Source organism: Pagrus major, chromosome 19 (genome assembly GCF_040436345.1).
Source record: "Pagrus major chromosome 19, Pma_NU_1.0".
NCBI classification, from domain to species: Eukaryota; Metazoa; Chordata; class Actinopteri; order Spariformes; family Sparidae; genus Pagrus; species Pagrus major.
This window is the reverse complement of record NC_133233.1, coordinates 29,615,098-29,637,597: the sequence shown is the minus strand read 5'-3', so window position 1 is coordinate 29,637,597 and position 22,500 is coordinate 29,615,098. Positions and strand designations below refer to the sequence as shown.

The following is a 22,500-nucleotide window of genomic DNA, read 5'->3' as shown; positions in this document are numbered from 1 at the left end:
GCTGTGGTTCTGCTGTAGTTCTGCTGTGGTTTTACTGTGGTTCTGCTGTGGTTCTGCTGTGGTTCTGCTGTGGTTCTGCTGTAGTTCTGCTGTGGTTTTACTGTGGTTCTGCTGTAGTTCTGCTGTGGTTCTGCTGTAGTTCTGCTGTAGTTCTGCTGTGGCTCAGTAGCTCTGTGATTAAACCGTTCAGTTATTTGTGTGTTTGTGTGTGTGTTAGTTGATAATAGTTCAGACTCTGGTGCTGTGGAGTCGGTGACAGACGGGCCGGTACTGACTGGCGGCTCTCACAGTGTCACATGTTCATCCTGTCTGTGGACCTGAAGCTCCGGATCATTCTTCATCACTCTCTCAACCGAGGAACCAAAAATCAACATCATCGTCTTTATGATAATTATCAAAAGACAACACACACACACACAGACACACACAGACACACACACACACACACACACACACAAACAGGTCTCTCTCCACAGTTCAGTGTCGGCGATTAAGAGGCTAAGATTGCTTTTTTTGTGTGGTTTCTTCAGAGAGAGAGTGTGTGTGTGTGTGTGTGTGTCTGTGTGTCTGTGTGTGTTGTTATATAGATGCAAATTCATAGAAGCAGATTAAACAGATTGTGTCTCGTATCTGTTGATGAGCTAACACTGTCCTGAGGGATGTGTGTGTGTGTGTGTGTGTGTGTGTGTGTGTGTTTAATGTGCCTTCTGTTACAAAGAAAGAAAATGAGCCTTCCAGCTATTTAATGTCAAAGCATTGAGATGACAGCTACACACACACACACACACACACACACACACACACACAGTCATTACACTGAAGGGGCTGACGAGGCGTCAAACCCCCTGATGTCACAATATATATTTACACACACACACACAGAGTCAGTGTGTGTGTGAATGGAGGGATTTAGACGTCTTTGAGTCTCAGAGGAAGACGAGGTTTTCATCTATTATCTGTGTGTGTGTGTGTGTGTGTGTGTGTGTGAGCAGCAGGGAGGATGCTGGGTAATGTTAATGAACTGGATCTGTCTCACTCTGAACAACATTATATGTTTACAAGCTGCAGAATAAACAGTTCTTCTTCCAAACGACACCTGATGTTGACTTTGAGTCCGAACACTGAGGCCTTCTGGGTAACGTAGTGTTTGTAAAAGGATGATTCTGGTGTAAACGTCAGTAAAAGATGTTTGTCTCTAAACAAACTGTCCACCACAGCTGGATCTGTCTCTCTGTCTCACTGTCTGTCTCTCTGTCTCACTGTCTGTTCCTCTGAAGGCTAAAACATGAGGACGGTAACTCACCACCTGTCTGTCTGTCTGTCTTTCAGCCTGTCTGTCTGGTCAGGCTCCAGACTGTACTCTGGTCCAGTCCAAAGAGGATGACTTCGACTGGGAACAAGGAGACACACGAGACCGTCCAACCAGCAACCCCTGGATCCCTGCAGGTACCTGTCTGTCTCTCTGTCTGTCTCTCTGTCTGTCTCTCTGCAGCAGACACACACAGGAGCCCCTTTTAGTTAGACAATGCGCCACATGTGCAGCCAGGTAAAGGCTGCAATCTGCCTCCTTGTCTCTGTGAGGTGTAATATTCCTCCTTTTCAAAACAGCCGCCACTGGGGGAGGCGTAAACATGTGACGTGACGTGAAGCACGACGTCGGGCGTGAACAGTGACGAGTGACCTGGTTATTGACGATTCTCTCGGCTGTGATGGTTAGCACCTCCCGGATCTCAGCGGCTTTCCAGTTGCTCATCTTGACGTCCGCGGATGAAGTGATGAACTGACTGCTGCGATCAGCTGTTTCCTGCTTTTAAAACTCCCGGCTGCGGCTCGCACAACAGCGCACGTCCTCGACACCTCCGCCCACGTCACACAATTGCCGGCACATCGACGCCTTGGATTTACATAGCAATGGAGGCGGCAAAACGTGTACCCTCCGAGGCGGCATATTGGCGGACCAAAACAGACCCAATATGCCGCGCTCTGTCTGAATTCGCCAACCTAGCCGCAAAAAGGACAGCCAAATTGGCGGCTTGCTGTCCAGTGTAAAAACGCTTTCTGACTACCTGTCTTCATGTCTGTCTGAGTCAACACTCAGGCGATGGACTCTTACAGGAGGTGTTCCTCAGGGAACCTACGTTGGTCCTCTGAAGTTTAAACCAGATGATCTTTATTTCATTTCCCTCTGGAACCCTCTTATCTTCTGCTTCTGACTGCTGAGACGTTCAGTGTCCATCAGTTGATGTTCAGCAGACTCGCTCCAGAACAACCACATCCAGAGATCATCTGGCCTTTGTCCTCTTCAGCCCTGACTCCAGTTTATTAGAGACACTCGTGTTTTTCATGATCAAATCAAATCAAGACCATAAAGTCCCAACATGATGATTCACGTGTTCGTCAGCTGATGAATCTCAGTCCAGTTTTCTCTCTCTTGGGGGGGAGATCCTGCTGCTGCTCTTCTTGGGTTACACTTCTGGTCCAGAACCTCTGTTCGCTGCCAGAGTGTCTCTGGGCGAGAGGGAGCGGACCGGCTAAACGTTTGCTGTGTTAAAGCTCGGTACGTGTGGAGGGACAGTCCGCGACGCGTCCACCCGGCCTGTCCGCTCTGCCTCGCCCAGAGACACAGCTGTGAGCTGGCAGTCGTCACCAGCACCGCTGAGAGTGAACCAGAACAGATAAACACTGAGCTGAGAGGAGCTGCAGGTTCAGATGATCGTTCACCTCCACACACACGCACGCACGCGCAGACGCACGCACGCACACACACACACACACACACACGCACGCACGCGCAGACGCACGCACACACACACACGCACACACACACACACACACACACACACACACACGCACGCACACACACAGAGAATTATGATATGAACATATATTGTTGCTGCTTCACGCCGCTCCATACCAACATGAACTTTTCCAGAGGCAGTGTGGTGGCTGTAGAGGAAGAGAGTAAGTGCAGTTCCCATAATGAAGTATTGAATGATTCGTCAGTGTGACTCTTTGTACCTGAAGGCAGCACAGAGAGAAAAGCTGCTGCAGCTTTTGTGTTATCTCCTATTGACCTGCCACAGCTCCTCCTCTGAGTTATAGACGGACACAAACACTGGAGATAACACTCACTGTGTGTGTGTGTGTGTGTGTGTGTGAGAGAGAGAGAGAGCCGTTTGTCACATGCTCGCAGAGGTTAGGCCGCTGACGAATGAGAATGCAGCGCTCTTAAATCACTGAGCCAATCACGTGAGAGACAGGCTGAGCGAGGACACACAGAGAGGAGGTGGTTACTGTCCTGTTTAATGTGAGTTATAGGGGGGGTGTCACCTCCTTTCTTTTCAATAAAGAGGAGGTGTGTGTGTGTGTGTGTGTGTGTGTGTGTGCGAGCGACTAATTGCAGCCAATCCAGGCAATCAGAGAGCAAACAGCTTCTCTCCCAACGGACACACACACACACACACACACACACACACACACACTCAGTGCAGCAGGGAGCGGCAGGTCTTTAAATCTAACTAACCCTCCACACCAGAGAGGCCGGCCGAGCGAGCTGTAGGCAGACAGGGAGAGAGAGAGACACACACAGCAGGTTGTGTGTAACGGCACACACGGCAGTGTGTGTGTGTGTGTGTGTGTGTGTGTGTGTGCTCACATTAAAGTTCATGTGTATTCAGCTTGTTTACATTAACAACAGTACATCAGGTAACACACACTCAGATCCTGACGCAGTTTAAAGTTTAAAGAAGTTGTGTGTTCATACGACAATGTTGTGAACAAACGACTGATCAGCTGGAGAGTGAATACACAGAATCACACCAGCGCTTCAACCAGCTGTGAGCCACAACGCGTCTCAAGTCAAAGTCTGTTTACGTCTTTTACGTCTTTGTCTCGTCTCGCTGCGTCTGCCGTGCGTGATGTGCTCTGATAGGTCGACATCAGTCTTGTGATGTTGGGAAGGCGGCGTGCGATGACGCCAAATAACAATAATCCTAACGAGGTGATGAGGAGATTACCAGATGTAGGGAGGGAAAGTCAAAACAGTACAGATACCTGAAACATGTACTTTAAAGTATTTGTACTCTGTTACTTCACACCTCTGCCAATCAATCATGTAAGCCTGAGATCAGACCAGGAGACTGTTCACCTCCACACAACCCTGCAGCTAATCGCCACAACGCCCAATCTGTCCGTTAGCCGCCAAGCTAACAAGCTAAGGACTTTGCTAACTGACTCTGTGGAGGCTATCGTTAGCGGTTAGCTCTCCAGCTGAATCAGTTCAGTGAGTCGTCACTCTCACATTGTTTGTTTGTGTGACTGAGGCGGTGCTCGGCTTGGAAAGGCTCGGGGAGAAGGTGGCTCATGGCGAGAGCTTTACAGCGACCCCTGTCTGGAGCTCACCGCTTCGCAGGGCCGTGGACTGAGTGCTTGTACGCCCTCTCTCCTCCTGCTGCTGCGACTGTCACCGCAGCAGACTGTACTCAGTGCGTCCCAACCGCGACACGCCCATGGCATCCCGCTGTGCAGCGTTGCTCGGACGTGCACTTGACATCCTGCGTTTGCGTTTTCCTGTGGATGGAGATTTTTCCTACATAGCGCTGGTGTGGACGGGAATATTTTGTAACCGGATCGTGAAAGAAATGCGTATTTAAAAATACCCGTGTACGTGGGGACTAGGTCTGAATCTGTTCATTTCATAATATCTCGACATTACCCAGAATCCCTCTCTTCTCTTTGTCTCTGTGGACTCCAGTTTAAGCTGAGACTGTCCATTTAAACCTTTGATATTTAAAGTTTTGGACTTGGACCTGTGATTGTGAGCGCAGCCCGGCAGAAAAACACCTCAATCAGTATTTATAACATGCATCAGCCCAGACATTAAGCCTCAGAACACTCACTTTAAAATAGACACTTTTTAAATGGTAGTTCTGCATGTGTTCTCACTCAGAGGAAGCAGGAGGGCTGAGCTGGAAAAAAAACTCAATACAGAAGCTGTTCTCCGCTGTAACTCGTCTGGTTTAATACTGCAGCCACACACACACACGCACACGCACGCACACACACACACACACACACACACACACACACACACACACACACACACACAGCAGCAGCAGCAGCAAGGCATCGATTGACCAGTGATTGCAGGCTCCATTTAATGTTCTTATAAATGGTACAAGTTCAATCTAATCTGAACCATGTAGCGCTCTCTCTCTCTCTCTGCTGTCAGTGTGAACAACAGTAATCTTCTCTAATACCCTTTACTGCCACACACACACACACACACACACACACACACACACACACACACACAGTGTTTCAGGCTGTGGTCGGTGAATATTTTCCTCTCTCTGATTTGTTTCTTTGACTTAGCGACTCGTTAGCAGTTTGTTACTGCAGGCGGCTCCAGAGTGAGGAGCTGAGTAGTACTGCAGTAGTACTGACAGAGTAGTACTGCAGTAGTACTCATATGTTGCATGTTGTGGTGCAGCAGCTCGTTCTGGCTGCAGGTTTGTTGAGTTAAAGTTAAAAATAAACAGCAGACAGTCGTGTCGGTGTCAGAGGCCAAAACCAAACTGTGACATCATGGATATATTTAGTCACACTCAGAGTCTCTGAGGTTACTGTAGCCCCGTGTACTGGTACTCCTACAGGTACTGTGGAGTACTGCATGAGGTACGTGAGATTTTTTAAAACATGTTTAGACCAACAGAAATGTTTCAGCAGTGTCTCAACTACCAACTAACTCAATCAAAACTCCAGCGTGACACAAAGCATCATCATGTGGACAGTGTGAAGATGAGAGTCGTCATCAGCCTCAGAACACTTTAAAACAGACACTTTTTAAATGGTAGTTCTGCATGTGTTCTCACTCGGAGGAAGCTGAGCTGGAAGAATCCTCCATACAGAGGATGTTCATGTCAACAGTGATCTCCTCTGGTGCCACCGCTCGTCACATGACATCATGATGTCATCACGCTCCTACAACGTGATGACATCATGATGTCATCACTCTCCTACAACGCGATGAGGCGGAAGACAGAAGTCTGAACAGATGCTGAAGCTGTGAGGGTTTTTACTTCACGTCTCTTTAAACAGACTCATGTCAACAGTGATCTCCTGCAGCCGCTCAGTCATGTGTCATTATAACATCATTGTAATAAGTTCAATCAGTTGGAGAAACCACATTTTGTTGTCAGTATTCCTACTTTCAGAAGACAAGTAAATCAACGGTCACGTTCAGGATCACTTTCATTCACTACGAAGACAGTTTTAATATTTAACTACAAAAAATCCAGAAAATGGATTCAAGGTTGAAACAGCTGAGAAAGAAAACAGCTCTGACAAGATACGGTCAGAACGACGAGCTGCTTCATACCAGGAGACACGATCCAACGGCTGCATGAAGCCAGTGTGTTTAATGAATCAGATCAAGTGTCTGTTTACATCTTCACACTTCTTGTTTCAGCTGAAGATGTTTCCATCTGAGCAGTTGGCTGAAAAACTATTTTAAAGAGGAAAGTTATTGGAAATCATTGTCAGAACCAGAGACGTAGCCAACAGCTAACTCCTCCTGACAGGACGGACGTGATTTGTTTTCAGGTGAAACAGGACAGGTGTTAAATTAAAGATCAGCTGTCTACAAACTACAGCAAACTCCATCACATCTTTATATAGACCCGTCTCCACCACGTCTTTACACAGACCCGTCTCCACCACGTCTTTACAGAGACCCGTCTCCACCACGTCTTTACACAGACCCGTCTCCACCACGTCTTTACACAGACCCGTCTCCACCACGTCTTTACAGAGACCCGTCTCCACCACGTCTTTACACAGACCCATCTCCACCACGTCTTTACAGACACCTGTGTCCACCACTTCTTTACAGAGACCTGTCTCCACCACTTCTTTACAGAGACCTGTCTCCACCACTTCTTTACAGAGACCCGTCTCCACCACGTCTTTACACAGACCCGTCTCCACCACGTCTTTACAGAGACCCGTCTCCACCACGTATTTACACAGACCCATCTCCACCACGTCTTTACAGACACCTGTGTCCACCACGTCTTTACAGAGACCTGTCTCCACCACGTCTTTACACAGACCTGTCTCCACCACGTCTTTACAGAGACCTGTCTCCACCACGTCTTTACACAGACCCATCTCCACCACGTCTTTACAGAGACCTGTCTCCACCACTTCTTTACAGAGACCTGTGTCCACCACGTCTTTACAGACACCTGTGTCCACCACGTCTTTACAGAGACCTGTCTCCACCAATTCTTTACAGAGACCTGTCTCCATCACATCTTTACACAGAGCCGTCTCCACCACGTCTTTACACAGACCCATCTCCACCACGTCTTTACAGACACCTGTGTCCACCACGTCTTTACAGAGACCTGTCTCCACCACGTCTTTACACAGACCCATCTCCACCACGTCTTTACAGACACCTGTGTCCACCACGTCTTTACAGAGACCTGTCTCCACCACTTCTTTACAGAGACCTGTGTCCACCACGTCTTTACAGACACCTGTGTCCACCACGTCTTTACACAGACCTGTCTCCACCACGTCTTTACAGACACCTGTGTCCACCACGTCTATACAGAGACCCGTCTCCACCACGTCTTTACACAGACCTGTCTCCACCACGTCTTTACAGAGACCTGTCTCCACCACGTCTTTACACAGACCCATCTCCACCACGTCTTTACAGACACCTGTGTCCACCACGTCTTTACAGAGACCTTTCTCCACCACGTCTTTACAGAGACCTGTCTCCACCACGTCTTTACAGAGACCTGTCTCCATCACATCTTTACACAGACCTGTCTCCACCACTTCTTTACAGAGACTTGTCTCCCCCACGTCTTTACAGAGACCTGTCTCCACCACTTCTTTACAGAGACCTGTGTCCACCACGTCTTTACAGACACCTGTGTCCACCACGTCTTTACACAGACCTGTCTCCACCACGTCTTTACAGACACCTGTGTCCACCACGTCTATACAGAGACCCGTCTCCATCACATCTTTACACAGACCTGTCTCCACCACTTCTTTACAGAGACTCGTCTCCACCACGTCTTTACAGAGACCTGTCTCCACCACTTCTTTACAGAGACCTGTGTCCACCACGTCTTTACAGACACCTGTGTCCACCACGTCTTTACACAGACCTGTCTCCACCACGTCTTTACAGACACCTGTGTCCACCACGTCTATACAGAGACCCGTCTCCACCACGTCTTTACACAGACCTGTCTCCACCACGTCTTTACACAGACCTGTCTCCACCACGTCTTTACAGAGACCTGTCTCCACCACGTCTTTACACAGACCCATCTCCACCACGTCTTTACAGACACCTGTGTCCACCACGTCTATACAGAGACCCGTCTCCACCACGTCTTTACACAGACCTGTCTCCACCACGTCTTTACAGAGACCTGTCTCCACCACGTCTTTACACAGACCCGTCTCCACCACGTCTTTACAGAGACCCGTCTCCACCACGTCTTTACACAGACCCATCTCCACCACGTCTTTACAGACACCTGTGTCCACCACGTCTTTACAGAGACCTGTCTCCACCACTTCTTTACAGAGACCTGTCTCCACCACTTCTTTACAGAGACCCGTCTCCACCACGTCTTTACACAGACCCGTCTCCACCACGTCTTTACAGAGACCCGTCTCCACCACGTATTTACACAGACCCATCTCCACCACGTCTTTACAGACACCTGTGTCCACCACGTCTTTACAGAGACCTGTCTCCACCACGTCTTTACACAGACCTGTCTCCACCACGTCTTTACAGAGACCTGTCTCCACCACGTCTTTACACAGACCCATCTCCACCACGTCTTTACAGAGACCTGTCTCCACCACTTCTTTACAGAGACCTGTGTCCACCACGTCTTTACAGACACCTGTGTCCACCACGTCTTTACAGAGACCTGTCTCCACCAATTCTTTACAGAGACCTGTCTCCATCACATCTTTACACAGAGCCGTCTCCACCACGTCTTTACACAGACCCATCTCCACCACGTCTTTACAGACACCTGTGTCCACCACGTCTTTACAGAGACCTGTCTCCACCACGTCTTTACACAGACCCATCTCCACCACGTCTTTACAGACACCTGTGTCCACCACGTCTTTACAGAGACCTGTCTCCACCACTTCTTTACAGAGACCTGTGTCCACCACGTCTTTACAGACACCTGTGTCCACCACGTCTTTACACAGACCTGTCTCCACCACGTCTTTACAGACACCTGTGTCCACCACGTCTATACAGAGACCCGTCTCCACCACGTCTTTACACAGACCTGTCTCCACCACGTCTTTACAGAGACCTGTCTCCACCACGTCTTTACACAGACCCATCTCCACCACGTCTTTACAGACACCTGTGTCCACCACGTCTTTACAGAGACCTTTCTCCACCACGTCTTTACAGAGACCTGTCTCCACCACGTCTTTACAGAGACCTGTCTCCATCACATCTTTACACAGACCTGTCTCCACCACTTCTTTACAGAGACTTGTCTCCCCCACGTCTTTACAGAGACCTGTCTCCACCACTTCTTTACAGAGACCTGTGTCCACCACGTCTTTACAGACACCTGTGTCCACCACGTCTTTACACAGACCTGTCTCCACCACGTCTTTACAGACACCTGTGTCCACCACGTCTATACAGAGACCCGTCTCCATCACATCTTTACACAGACCTGTCTCCACCACTTCTTTACAGAGACTCGTCTCCACCACGTCTTTACAGAGACCTGTCTCCACCACTTCTTTACAGAGACCTGTGTCCACCACGTCTTTACAGACACCTGTGTCCACCACGTCTTTACACAGACCTGTCTCCACCACGTCTTTACAGACACCTGTGTCCACCACGTCTATACAGAGACCCGTCTCCACCACGTCTTTACACAGACCTGTCTCCACCACGTCTTTACACAGACCTGTCTCCACCACGTCTTTACAGAGACCTGTCTCCACCACGTCTTTACAGAGACCTTTCTCCACCACGTCTTTACAGAGACCTGTCTCCACCACGTCTTTACAGAGACCTGTCTCCATCACATCTTTACACAGACCTGTCTCCGCCACTTCTTTACAGAGACTCGTCTCCCCCACGTCTTTACAGAGACCTGTCTCCATCACATCTTTACACAGACCTGTCTCCACCACATCTTTACAGAGACCTGTCTCCACCACGTCTTTACAGAGACCTGTCTCCATCACATTTTTACACAGACCCGTCTCCCCCACGTCTTTACAGAGATCTGTCTCCATCACATCTTTACAGAGACCCGTCCTCACCACATTCTACATCAGCTTCCAGTCTCCTTGATTTGCAGGTAAACCCTGTCAGTCCACCAGAACCAGTAGCTCCAGTTCTCTGAGTCTGTGTAGTTAGCAGTCCGCAGTTCTGTTCTGTTCTCTGGTGTTTGGAGGTTCTCCTGCAGCTGTTTTCTTCTTCTTCTTCTTCTTCTTCTTCTTCTTCTTCTTCTTCTTCTTCTTCTTCTTCTTCTTCTTCTCTCCTCCTGTGTGTTCCTCAAGCGAGCAGGACGCCCTCCTGTCAGTCATCGTTGCTGGCCAATGAAACGGCACGCTCTCAGCCTTTTAATTGATTTGCTCCAATCAGGGATGACCAGAGGGAACACACACACACACACACACACACACACACACACACACACACACACACACACACACACACACACACACACACACACACACAGATGCCTTTGGTGTGTGTGTGTGTGTGTGTGTGTGTGTCTCTGTGGGGTTCAGGGTATATTAATATTTCTAATAGCGCTGTTATCAGCTCACTGCCAGCTGTACACAGTAAACACACACACACAGAGTGAAGCTTGAAGGCAAATATAAACACAACACACACACACACACACGCTGTCTGTCTGTTGTGTGATAACTCCCACAATGCCTTTCTGTGTTAAAGAGACCTGGAGGTCAAAACCACTTTTCTGTGTGTGCATTTGAAAAAGTACAAACTGCTGTAAACAACACACACACACACTCACTGAAAACAGATTACACTCACACACACACACACACACACACACACACACACACACACACACACACACACACACACACAGCTGCAGCCAACAGGTAAACAGTGTTTAAAGGTGAACCAGAGTCTGTGTGTGTTTGAAGTTTTGGACTTTTCTATTATTTATCTGCCAAACAGTGTGTGTGTGTGTGTGTGTGTGTGTGTGTGTTTGTGTGTGTGTGTGTGTTTATTCTGTGTATGTGTATATTTGTGTAGGGTGTGTGTTCATGTGTGTGTGTGTGTGTCTGGGTTAATTAGTGTGTTAAAGGGTTTATCAGCGTGTCGGCATGCAGGAGATTCATGCAGCCTTTGAACATGACACGGCTCTGAGTGTGTGTGTGTGTGTGTGTGTGTGTGTGTGTGTGTGTGTGTGTGTGTGCGCGCGAGTGTGTGTGTGTGTGTGTGCGCGAGAGTGTGTGTGTGTGTCCAGTATGAAGCCACTATCAGCGTCCTGCCAAACCCAATTAAAGCCTCATTCAGGGAGTTTAAACACACAGAGCGACTGTGACTCAGATCCAGCCAATCAGAGGAGAGGTCACACTGACACGCTGGCTCCCTATTGGCTGGCTGGTTGATCTAAACTCTGTGACATTTAGTGAAATCCTCTGGTTGTGAGTCTGGTGCAGCTGCAGATGGAGATCACTTCATGTCTGCATTCACAGATAGCTCCATGTGGTTAGCTTAGCTTAGCACAAAGACTGGGAGCAGAGGCAAACCGTTAGCTGTTAGCTGTTAGCGACATAAACGGAGACAAAAAGCTACATAATGATATGAAACTGAATTTATTATTTTTGCATTAAAATATGATGAATGTGACTGTTCATCCTGTAAACTGAACCAATCCTCATATTTATTATAACATCATTATTATCATTATTATTATTATTATTGTTATTATTATTATTATTACTACTAATCACGAACGCTGTGCTACAACACCCTCCAGTAATATATTACTTTCAGCAGTAACAGAGTAACACTGACTGCTGGCGTCACTGGCAGTGAGCGATGTGTACAATAATCAGTGTGTCAGACTCATCTGGTACTGATCCACTCTCAGACTGAACAAATGTAAAACTGACTGAAACTCCAGGCTCTGCTGAGACACCAGGACCCGACTGACCCAACAGGACAAACTGCATGAATACAGGAAATGTTGTTGTTTGATCCTGAGTCCGTCAGAGTGATGTGATGTATACATGTATTTAATATTTGTATATAACATAACATAACATAATATAATATAAATCAAATCAAATCAAATCAAATTTTATTTATACAGCCCAAAATCACAATCACATTGCCTCAATGGGCTTTACAGTCTGTACAGTGAACGACATCCTCTGTCCTCAGACCCTCGATTCGAGTGAGGAAAAACCTGCCATCTTGATGGAAAAAAGACCTTTTAACAGGGAAAAAAAAGACGATGGAAGAAACCTCAGGAGGAGCCACAGAGGAGGATCCCTCTTCCAGGACGGACAGTCATGCAATAGATGTCGCATGTACAGAAAGAACAGCAATCACAGTTTACAGGTCGCATTGACAGAAAATCTGATACAAATTATATAAGTAAAGTATGTGGAGCCAGGAGACGACTGAGCAGGACAAGGCATCGCCAGGTGGTGCCCGAGCCGCACAACCTCCTGTCCACCGTGGTGACCTGGAAGAGGCCACACAGGAAAATTAGTAATAGATAGAGAGATCAGAGTGAGGAGGCCTCAAAATTTACAGGAATACAGTCATAAGGAGATAGCGAAACAAGGAGAGGAATGATCCAACGGAGCCCGGGTGTGACAATCCAGATCCGACAGCATGTGGGGCTGTAGGAGCCAGGAGAGGTAGATGGTCCCAGGGCCCGAGGTCATCAGAAGGGAGCCTGAATGAAAAGAGAGGAGGAGGAGGAGGAGGAGGAGGAGGAGGAGGAGGAGGAAGCTATAGAGAGTGAAAGTGACACAGCTTGCAGCTTGTGGGAACAGAAAGCAAAACAAGGTTATAGAAATGCAATGTTAGTCAGAATAAGCAGATTATTACTCGTCGGCAGGACAATGTGGAGTCTAATACTATAGCTTACTCATTGAGACTGAGACCGACCCACCGAGGAAGCTAGCAGTCGATGTCAGGACTAATTAAAGGCTGAGTCAGTTTTGTTTTGAAGTGAGTTTTGAGTTTAGATTTAAAGGCGTCAGTAGAGCCAGATTGTCTAATATCAGCTGGGAGGTTATTCCAGAGGAAGAGGCCCGATAGGAGAAGCCCTGCAGCCAGCTGACTTCTTCACCCTGGGAACCATCAGGAGCCCTGAAGTCTGAGAGCGTAATGCACGAGTTGGAGTATACGGTATAATAAGATCTGACATGTACGACGGGGCAAGGCCGTGTACAGTTTTGTATGTCATCAGCAGCACCTTAAAGTCTGATCTTATATGTATTGGGAGCCAGTGCAGTGAGGCTAGGATTGGTGTAATATGGTCAAATGTTCTTGTACGTGTTCAGACTCTAGCTGCAGCATTTTGAACCATCTGAAGACTTTTAGTGCTCGCATGTGGAAGACCCGAAAATAAGGCAGTGCAGTAATCCAGCCTAGACGAAACAAAGGCATGAAACAGGATCTCTGCGTCAGCCGTGGACAGGAAGGACCTAATTTTGACTATATTGCGCAGGTGGACATAATATACATATAACATAACATAATATAATATAATATAACATAACATAATATAATATAACATAACATAACATAATATAACATAATATAATATAACATAATATAACATAATATAATACAATATAATATAATATAATATAATATAATATAATAAAGTAAAATACGGATGTGAATCAGTTCATGTTCGCGCGGCTGCTCCTGCTTGTGTTTTCAGATATATTAACTTCAAGTCGGATCCTGAAATCACTGCAGGAAGACAGGAAACACACACACACACACACACACACACACACACACACACACACACACACACACACACACACACACACACACACACACACTTCCTGCTGGTGTGTGTGTGTGTGTGTGTTATTTGTGTAAATCTTCTCAATACGCTGCAGCTGCCTCTCCTCACGTTTCAATATAACTCTGGTAATAGAATTACCCCCTCCATCTGTGTGTGTGTGTGTGTGTGTGTGTGTGAGCTGGGTCTGATGTGATTGGTTTGGAGATGGCAGGGGTCGTCTGCGATTGGTCGACAGGTGAGAGGAGGGCGGGAGGTTAACGAGAGAGAGGAGCGCAGAGACACGATCAGATCAGCAGTTTGTTTCTTCTCTCCTCCGTCTGTGTCTCCATCACTCTCTCTCTCTCTCCTCTGATTGATCAACTAATAGTAAACTAATGATTAACTAATAATAAACTAATGATTAACTAATAATAAACTAATGATTAACTAATAATAAACTAATAATAAACTAATAATAAACCCTTGATAAGGTACATTTCCATCACTGACTCCAGTAGAACCAGTGGAGTGAACGTTAACGTGAACGTAACGCTGTCAACAGGTTTTCACAGTAAACTACTGTTATTAAGCTTTTGCAATGCATGATGGGTAATTATTTGGTGTCATTCTGAAGCAACCATCAAAAAAAAGAGAGCAATAAAGTACTGTAGTTATACAACGTGCTAAAATCAGAACCACTGAATCAGAACCACTGAACCACTGACTCACATCAGGATCAGAACCACTGATTCACGTCTGGATCAGAACCATTAGATTTAATGAAGCAGCTTCAGTTAATTCATTTAAAATCAAAAACCAGCTCAGAGTCAGAATCAGACTGAAAGGTTCGGTCCAGGACTCTCCAGGATGGGTCCGACTGTGTTGGTATGAGGAGTAAATCTGGTTCCTCCGCTCAGAAACACTCGTGTGCAGCTCGACCTCTCCGGCTGTTTGTTCAAGAACATTCCTCGGTTGCCAAGGAAACAGCTGGTACACACACACTCTCTCACACACACACACACACACACACACACACACACACACACACACACATGTTGTCACACACACACACGCGCACACACACGCACACTGAGACATGACCAAACCAGTCAGGACAATCCACGGAAACGTGACCTGGAACAGAGTGAACAGAGTCGTGACGTTGACGAGGAGAAAACCAACAAACGAGATCGATGAAGACGACGAAGAGACGACAGAACAAATGAAAAGATAAAAGAGACGATGATGAAAACTATAAAATGAATGAAAAGAAATCAGAGAGAAAAAAACAGCGAGGAAATAAAAACAAATGAAAACAACACCACAAGAACAGAAACATAAAATGATAATCAATAAATGATCTCTGAACAACAACAGCACACACGTTTATGTCTGTTTGAAATATATGATAATGTTTTCATTATTGATTAATCTGACAGTTAACTGATTCATCGTGTTCCTCACAGAAATATTCAAATGTTTGAATTCAAACACAAAAATCCTTCGACCACCGTCAGAGGAGACAAACATCAGCTGAGCGGTTCATGATTCAAAGCCACCACGTTTTCACACGTTTACACGTAACGGTCACGTTATGTTTGTACATGTGGAAACAAAACGTGCTTCTTCACATGTGAGTTACACACTTTCACACGTGTAATTAGATATTATTTACATGTGCAGAGAAACATTTCACATATAGATTATAATTTATATTGTCACATGTGAATTATGTACATTTACATGAAATCTGTTTTTTTACACGTGGAAATGTGTTACTTTTACTTAATAAGCACATGGAAACACATTTCACATTAAATTCACGTGATTGTTTTTCACATATGTACATTAGAATGTCACATGTGAACGTAAACTTTAACATGTGACAGTGAAATAATGTGACGTGTGAACCAGACGACATGACTCACATGTGAGTTACAGACATTTATGAATGTGGAAGTTTGTACGTGTAAAAGAAGGAATACGTCACGTTCAGTCTGTTGGTACGTGTGGAAACTGACCGAGGTTAAACTTTGACGTGTGTCGATCATCAGAATGATGTGAAGCTGTTATTTTACATTAAACATTAAAACTGCTGCAGGTCTGTGATGACATCAGCTCACTGCTGCTCTCAGATCCACAGCAGACGAACAAACCATCATCACAAACGTGCACGTCTTCATATTAATATAAGTGTGTGTGTGTGTGTGTGTGTGTGAACTCATCAGTGTGTATTGTTCTCTCTTTCCCTCTTCATCAGTCTCTATTGTCCTCGCTCGCCCATCCTCTCCTCCTCATTTCCCCTCATTTATCTCTCTTCTTCTTCCTCCTCTTCTCTCTGCGATGATTAAAACTCTTGTTTTTCTAATCGATCCTCCTCAAGGACCATTGATCTGCTGACACACACACACACACACACACACACACACACACACACACTGAAATAAACCAAACTCTCAGATTAAATTGATCTCTGTGGGGGAAATCAGTTTGTCGTTTCTACATCTGAAGGTTGAAGACATGGAGACACAGAAGAAACAGCAGATTTTAGACTCGTGGTGATGAAACGTGAATCATTACAGCTTCATGATTAAACATCCAGCAGGACAAAGTGTCCTCAGGGGGGCGCTGCAGAGATTCAGCAGGAGGTGATGTAGCGTCATCGATCTGAGGACCAACACATCGTTCTGTGGGCGACTTGGTGGTTTTCTACCTGCTGCGTACGTCTCTGTGTGTCATCGTCCACACCTGTTACATTCATGTCACCTTTTATACGACAGCACACTGTTAAAAATACGATCCGACCAAAGAAGACGACATAAGGTCCTAAATTAGACCCAAAACATGTCGTCTGTGTTCAAAAATCATTTAAACCTGCCTCAGCACCGAGAGCGAGCGAGAGACAGAGAGAGAGAGCTTTAAACAGTTCAACACTGTGACTGACTGACAGGCACACACACACACACACACACACACACACTGTAAAAAAAGACGAGTAATTTAAATTTCATAGAAACTTTACAGAAACTGAGACATAAAGAAAAGTGAATCCAGAGGAGCTCAGCTGATTGACAGCTGCAGTCATCACACACTCACACACACACACACACACACACACACACACACACACTGGTTTTTTGAGTTTCAAAGCTTTTCAGTGAACAACTCTTTCATTCTGAAGTCGTCCAATTATAGATTTTCACTGTCGACAAAATGAGCGATTTGTCAACACACACACACACACACACGCACACACACACACACACACACACACACACAGAGTTTATCTTTCATGGCTGTTGATGAATTATGGATCAGTGGCTCTGATGAACTCATGAGAGGCTTTTATTTTCTTATACTCGTCCTTCTGCTCACTGGATGCTTTTATTTTGTTATCTCTTTATTTAAACCCTTTCATCTCAAAGTCTGTGACCTGACATGTGCTTTTATTTTGACGCCTCTGTCTGATGTCACACTGGATGTTGATTTTATTGATCAGCTGTGAAAAAGTTGCTGATCAGAAGAAAACACACTTTTATTTTGAAGTCAGAGATTTTTCTTTCATTCTTAAAATCCAACTTTTATTTTGACGACTTTCAGTTCTCAACGTTTTTTTAAATAAAAAAACTTTATTTCTTTTGTTCTGTTTTGGTAACATCCTGTGATTTATGTTTTATCTTATTGATTCTGATTTATAGATAAACAGACGTCTTTTTAAATGCTTTTATTCTGAAATCTGGGAACATTCTCACCTTTGACTTTTATTTTGACAGTCCGATTCAAAGATCCTCTGCTCTTTATTTTTTTCCTGTGACAAACATGATGTGTGTGGATTTTTATCTTTGCTACAATCCATCATAAAGGCGGAGGTATGCGCTCTACTGAGTGGCAAACTAGTTCTCAATGTTTTCATTACCTTCTTTTCACTGTGAAGACTTTTATTTTGTTAGTGAGCTGCCACTTCCTGTCTGCAGGCTCCTCCTTCCTGTTTGTGAACACGTCGGGTCGTTACAGCGGTCAGCGCGCTCAGCTGCTGCTGCCGCCGCTCAAAGAGAACGACACGCACTGCGTCAGCTTCCTGTTCTACCAGGCGGGAGGCCGCGAGGGCGCCGCGCCCGCCACGCTCAACGTCTACATCAAAGGTACAAATACTGCATCATAGTACTGCGGTACTGCAAACAATATTACAACACAGTAACGTCACAGTAAGGTACAAATACTGCATCATAGTACTCCAGTACTACAAACAATATTACAACACAGTAACGTCACAGTAAGGTACAAATACTGCATCATAGTACTGCAGTACTACAAACAATATTACAACACAGTAACGTCACAGTAAGGTACAAATACTGCATCATAGTACTCCAGTACTACAAACAATATTACAACACAGTAACGTCACAGTAAGGTACAAATACTGCATCATAGTACTGCAAACAATATTACAACACAGTAACTTCACAGTAAGGTACAAATACTGCATCATAGTACTGCAGTACTGCAAACAATATTACAACACAGTAACGTCACAGTAAGGTACAAATACTGCATCATAGTACTGCAGTACTACAAACAATATTACAACACAGTAACGTCACAGTAAGGTACAAATACTGCATCATAGTACTCCAGTACTACAAACAATATTACAACACAGTAACGTCACAGTAAGGTACAAATACTGCATCATAGTACTGCAGTACTACAAACAATATTACAACACAGTAACGTCACAGTAAGGTACAAATACTGCATCATAGTACTGCAAACAATATTACAACACAGTAACTTCACAGTAAGGTACAAATACTGCATCATAGTACTGCAGTACTGCAAACAATATTACAACACAGTAACGTCACAGTAAGGTACAAATACTGCATCATAGTACTGCAGTACTACAAACAATATTACAACACAGTAACGTCACAGTAAGGTACAAATACTGCATCATAGTACTGCAAACAATATTACAACACAGTAACTTCACAGTAAGGTACAAATACTGCATCATAGTACTGCAGTACTGCAAACAATATTACAACACAGTAACTTCACAGTAAGGTACAAATACTGCATCATAGTACTGCAGTACTGCAAACAATATTACAACACAGTAGCGTTACAGTAAGGTACAAATACTGCATCCCAAGAGTTCTTGGTTGGGTACGGAGCTCTCAGGTGTATGGGCGGAGCTGTCTTGTGTGTGGGCGGAGCTCTCATGTGTGTGGGCGGAGCTCTCAGGTGTGTGGGCGGAGCTGTATTGTGTGTGGGCGGAGCTCTCAGGTGTGTGGGCGGAGCTGTCTTGTGTGTGGGCGGAGCTCTGTGGTGCTCACAGTGTTTATGTTTCCTGCAGAGAACAACAGTCCTCTGGGAGTTCCTGTCTTTAACTCGTCAGGCCCCGCCTACCACATCTGGAAAGGGGTGGAGCTAGCTGTGTCCACCTTCTGGCCTTATTACTACCAGGTAACACACACACACACAGACACACACACACACAGACACAGGTGCTGTGTATTATGATCAAGAAAGAAAGAAAGATGAGAATTACAAAGAACAGGAAGAAAGATCAACAACGAAAGAAATAAAAGGATGAAGGCAGAACAGAAGAGAGAGGGAGAGAAATAAGTAACAGAAGAGACAAAGGTAGAGGGAGACAAAATCTAACAGGAAGTGAAACAGGAAGTGAAACAGGAAGTGAGTGATGACAGGAACGGCAGGAAGGAGAGAAGAAGAATGAAGGGAAGAGGAGTCAGAGCAGAGAGGAGGAGGACTTCCTGTTTCTGGGCGCCAACAGGAAGTGTGTGCTGCCGGTTTCCGTGGCGATAAGACTGTGGAATGTGTACACACGCACGCACGCACGCACAAACACACACGCGCACGCACGCACGCACACACGCACGCACAAACACACACACGCACGCACGCACGCACACACGCACGCACAAACACACACACGCACGCACGCACACACTGTTTGTGGACCATTTGATGTATAAGACTCAGCAGACTGTCAGAGTCAGCAGGTCAGCTGTGGAAGGAGGAGTGTCAGGAGAGACGGAGGACAGGAGGTGTGAGGAGCGTCACTGAGGGAACAGATTATATCAGTGTGATGAGTTCATTGGACGAGGCAGCGAGGGCGGAGTCAGGGTCAGTGATGGATACGGTCAGTGTAGGACAGGAAGTACAGGAGTACTGAACCCTGGGGGGTCGATTTTAAAAGAACTAGTTCTGAATAATTCTGAGTTCAAAATTATGAGATAAAAGTTAAACAGAGAAATCCTCCAGTGTCCTCGAGGTGACGCTGAGTTTCATCTGGTCGTCTGTGGCTGTAACTTCAGGAGAGAGTCAGAGAGAGAGGAAGGAAGTCTGAGAGCGAGACCAAACACAACGAGAAGAAAACTTTAACACATCAGAGAGTTGAGGTGAAGCTCTGAGTGAAGTCAGCACTCAGCAGAGACTCTGGTTCTGGTTCTGGTTCTCTGTCTCCTCTCTGTAACGTTACCTTCATGAAGTAAAGTCCATTTCCCCTCCAGCTCCAGTCAGCAGTCAACATTACAGAACAGAACCACCCGACAGTGGAGGTCACCTCCGGATCACTGCTGCAGTCAGGTTGATAAACAGGAGTGAAGATAAATCCACTTTTTAATCCCACAAGTTCAAAAGTAACTCTGAGCTCTCCTCCCGTCGGTGAACGGCTCCGGATCAGAACCTGATGAGACTCCAGGTGTTTAGTCCTCCAGCAGGTCTGGATCTGGACCCACTCTCTACAGACAGTTTAGTCCTGATGTGAAGTGTCTGAACAGAAGGTTCAAAGGTCTTCTGGACTAATAGTACTAATCATATTACAGCTGTGATTACAAACAATCATCCTATTGATCATCTGATATTGATCATCTGATATTGATCATCTGATATTGATCATCTGATCTTGATCATCTGATACTGATCATCTGATATTGATCTGTGTGTCAGGTGGTGTTCGAGGCGGTCAGCACCGGTCAGAGAGGAGTTCTGGCCATCAAGGACATCACACTGCAGGGACACCAATGCAGTAAGTACACACACACACACACACACACACACAGAGGCCCCACCCCCTTGTAGAACAGGATCCTAATTGGTTAATGAGGTTTGGCTGCTTAATTGGATAACGATGTTAAAAAAGTTGGGTTGGCATCGTAGAATCAAGGTCAGTGTGTTGTTGTTTTATGTGTGTGTGTGTGTGTGTGTGTGTGTGTGTGTAGACAGGGGAGCTCATTAAAATATAAATTGATTAGCATAGACTTTGATCCATCCGTCTGTTTACCTACCTGCCCGTCTGAAGACTCGCATTTTTGATGATGCTTTGTTATGTGAACACACACACAGGACAGTGTGTGTGTGTGTGTGTGTGTGTGTGTGTGTGTGTTAAATCTCCAGTAAACATCCTTGACCTGAACAGTTTCTTCTGTCTGTTTTTACCTCGACTCTGTCCAATAAACTGATTGAAACACACACACACACACACACACACACACACACACACACACACACACACACACACACACACACACACATACACACATCCATCCATTTTCTGACTGGCTCAGTGATTTTCGCTGCCTGGCTCAAGAGATAGGGGGAAAAGTTAGCTGATATCAGTCTTGTGATGATGTCATCAATGTGTGACTTCTGACCTCTGTTTTTGTGTGTGTGTGTGTGTGTGTGTGTGTGTGTGTGTGTGTGTGTGTCCTCAGTGAGCACGCCTCACTTCCTGCACATTAAAGGCGTCGAGGTGAACGCAGGACAGAAGGCGACGTTTCAGTGCACTGTCAACGGACGACCGCAGAGCAACCTGCTGCTCTACCTGCAGGTACTGATCATACACGATCAATACTGACACACGATCAGTACTGATACATGATCAATGCTGATACATGATCAATGCTGTGTTCTCAGGGGATGGGCGGTCGTCAGGCGGTCCTCAGGGACACCAAACAGGTGAACTCTCGCCGTTACGTGGCGAGCTTCGACGTGGAGAACACAACTAAGGGTGACTCTGGACGCTATCGCTGCATCGCCCAATCAGAGCGAGGCGTGGGCGTGTCCTCCTACGCTGACCTCACAGTCAAACGTGAGTACCGTCCTCTGATTGGTGTCTTCATGTCACGGTCTGAAACAGCTGATTTGAACATCAGACAACAGGAAGTTGTCTCTGACATCATCAGCGTCATGTGGTTATCCACCAATCAGATCCAGTGTTTCCATTTGCAGTTTCCTGTGGAAAGTTTCCTGTAGTTCTAATGATCCCAGCAGCTGATTGATCCGAGCTCAGTTTGTTATCATTGAACAGGAAGAAGACCAACGATTGGCTGAAACCTGATCAGGAAGAACTGACGACGAAACTTCTTTCAATCAACCTGTAATCAATCAATAGATCAATCAA

General features: G+C 45.8%; 1 protein-coding gene across 1 annotated transcript in view; it reads left to right on the top strand.

The window, feature by feature from the left end:
- The window catches only part of ptprma (protein tyrosine phosphatase receptor type Ma), a 118,968-nt gene that overhangs the window by 29,743 nt on the left and 66,725 nt on the right, over window positions 1-22,500 (top strand). The window contains exons 2-7 of the mRNA XM_073487916.1: window positions 1,330-1,446; window positions 18,041-18,208; window positions 19,429-19,538; window positions 21,048-21,126; window positions 21,812-21,927; window positions 22,014-22,188. Of these exons, the coding sequence (XP_073344017.1) occupies window positions 1,330-1,446; window positions 18,041-18,208; window positions 19,429-19,538; window positions 21,048-21,126; window positions 21,812-21,927; window positions 22,014-22,188 (765 nt within the window). The remainder of the gene's footprint in view (window positions 1-1,329; window positions 1,447-18,040; window positions 18,209-19,428; window positions 19,539-21,047; window positions 21,127-21,811; window positions 21,928-22,013; window positions 22,189-22,500) is intronic.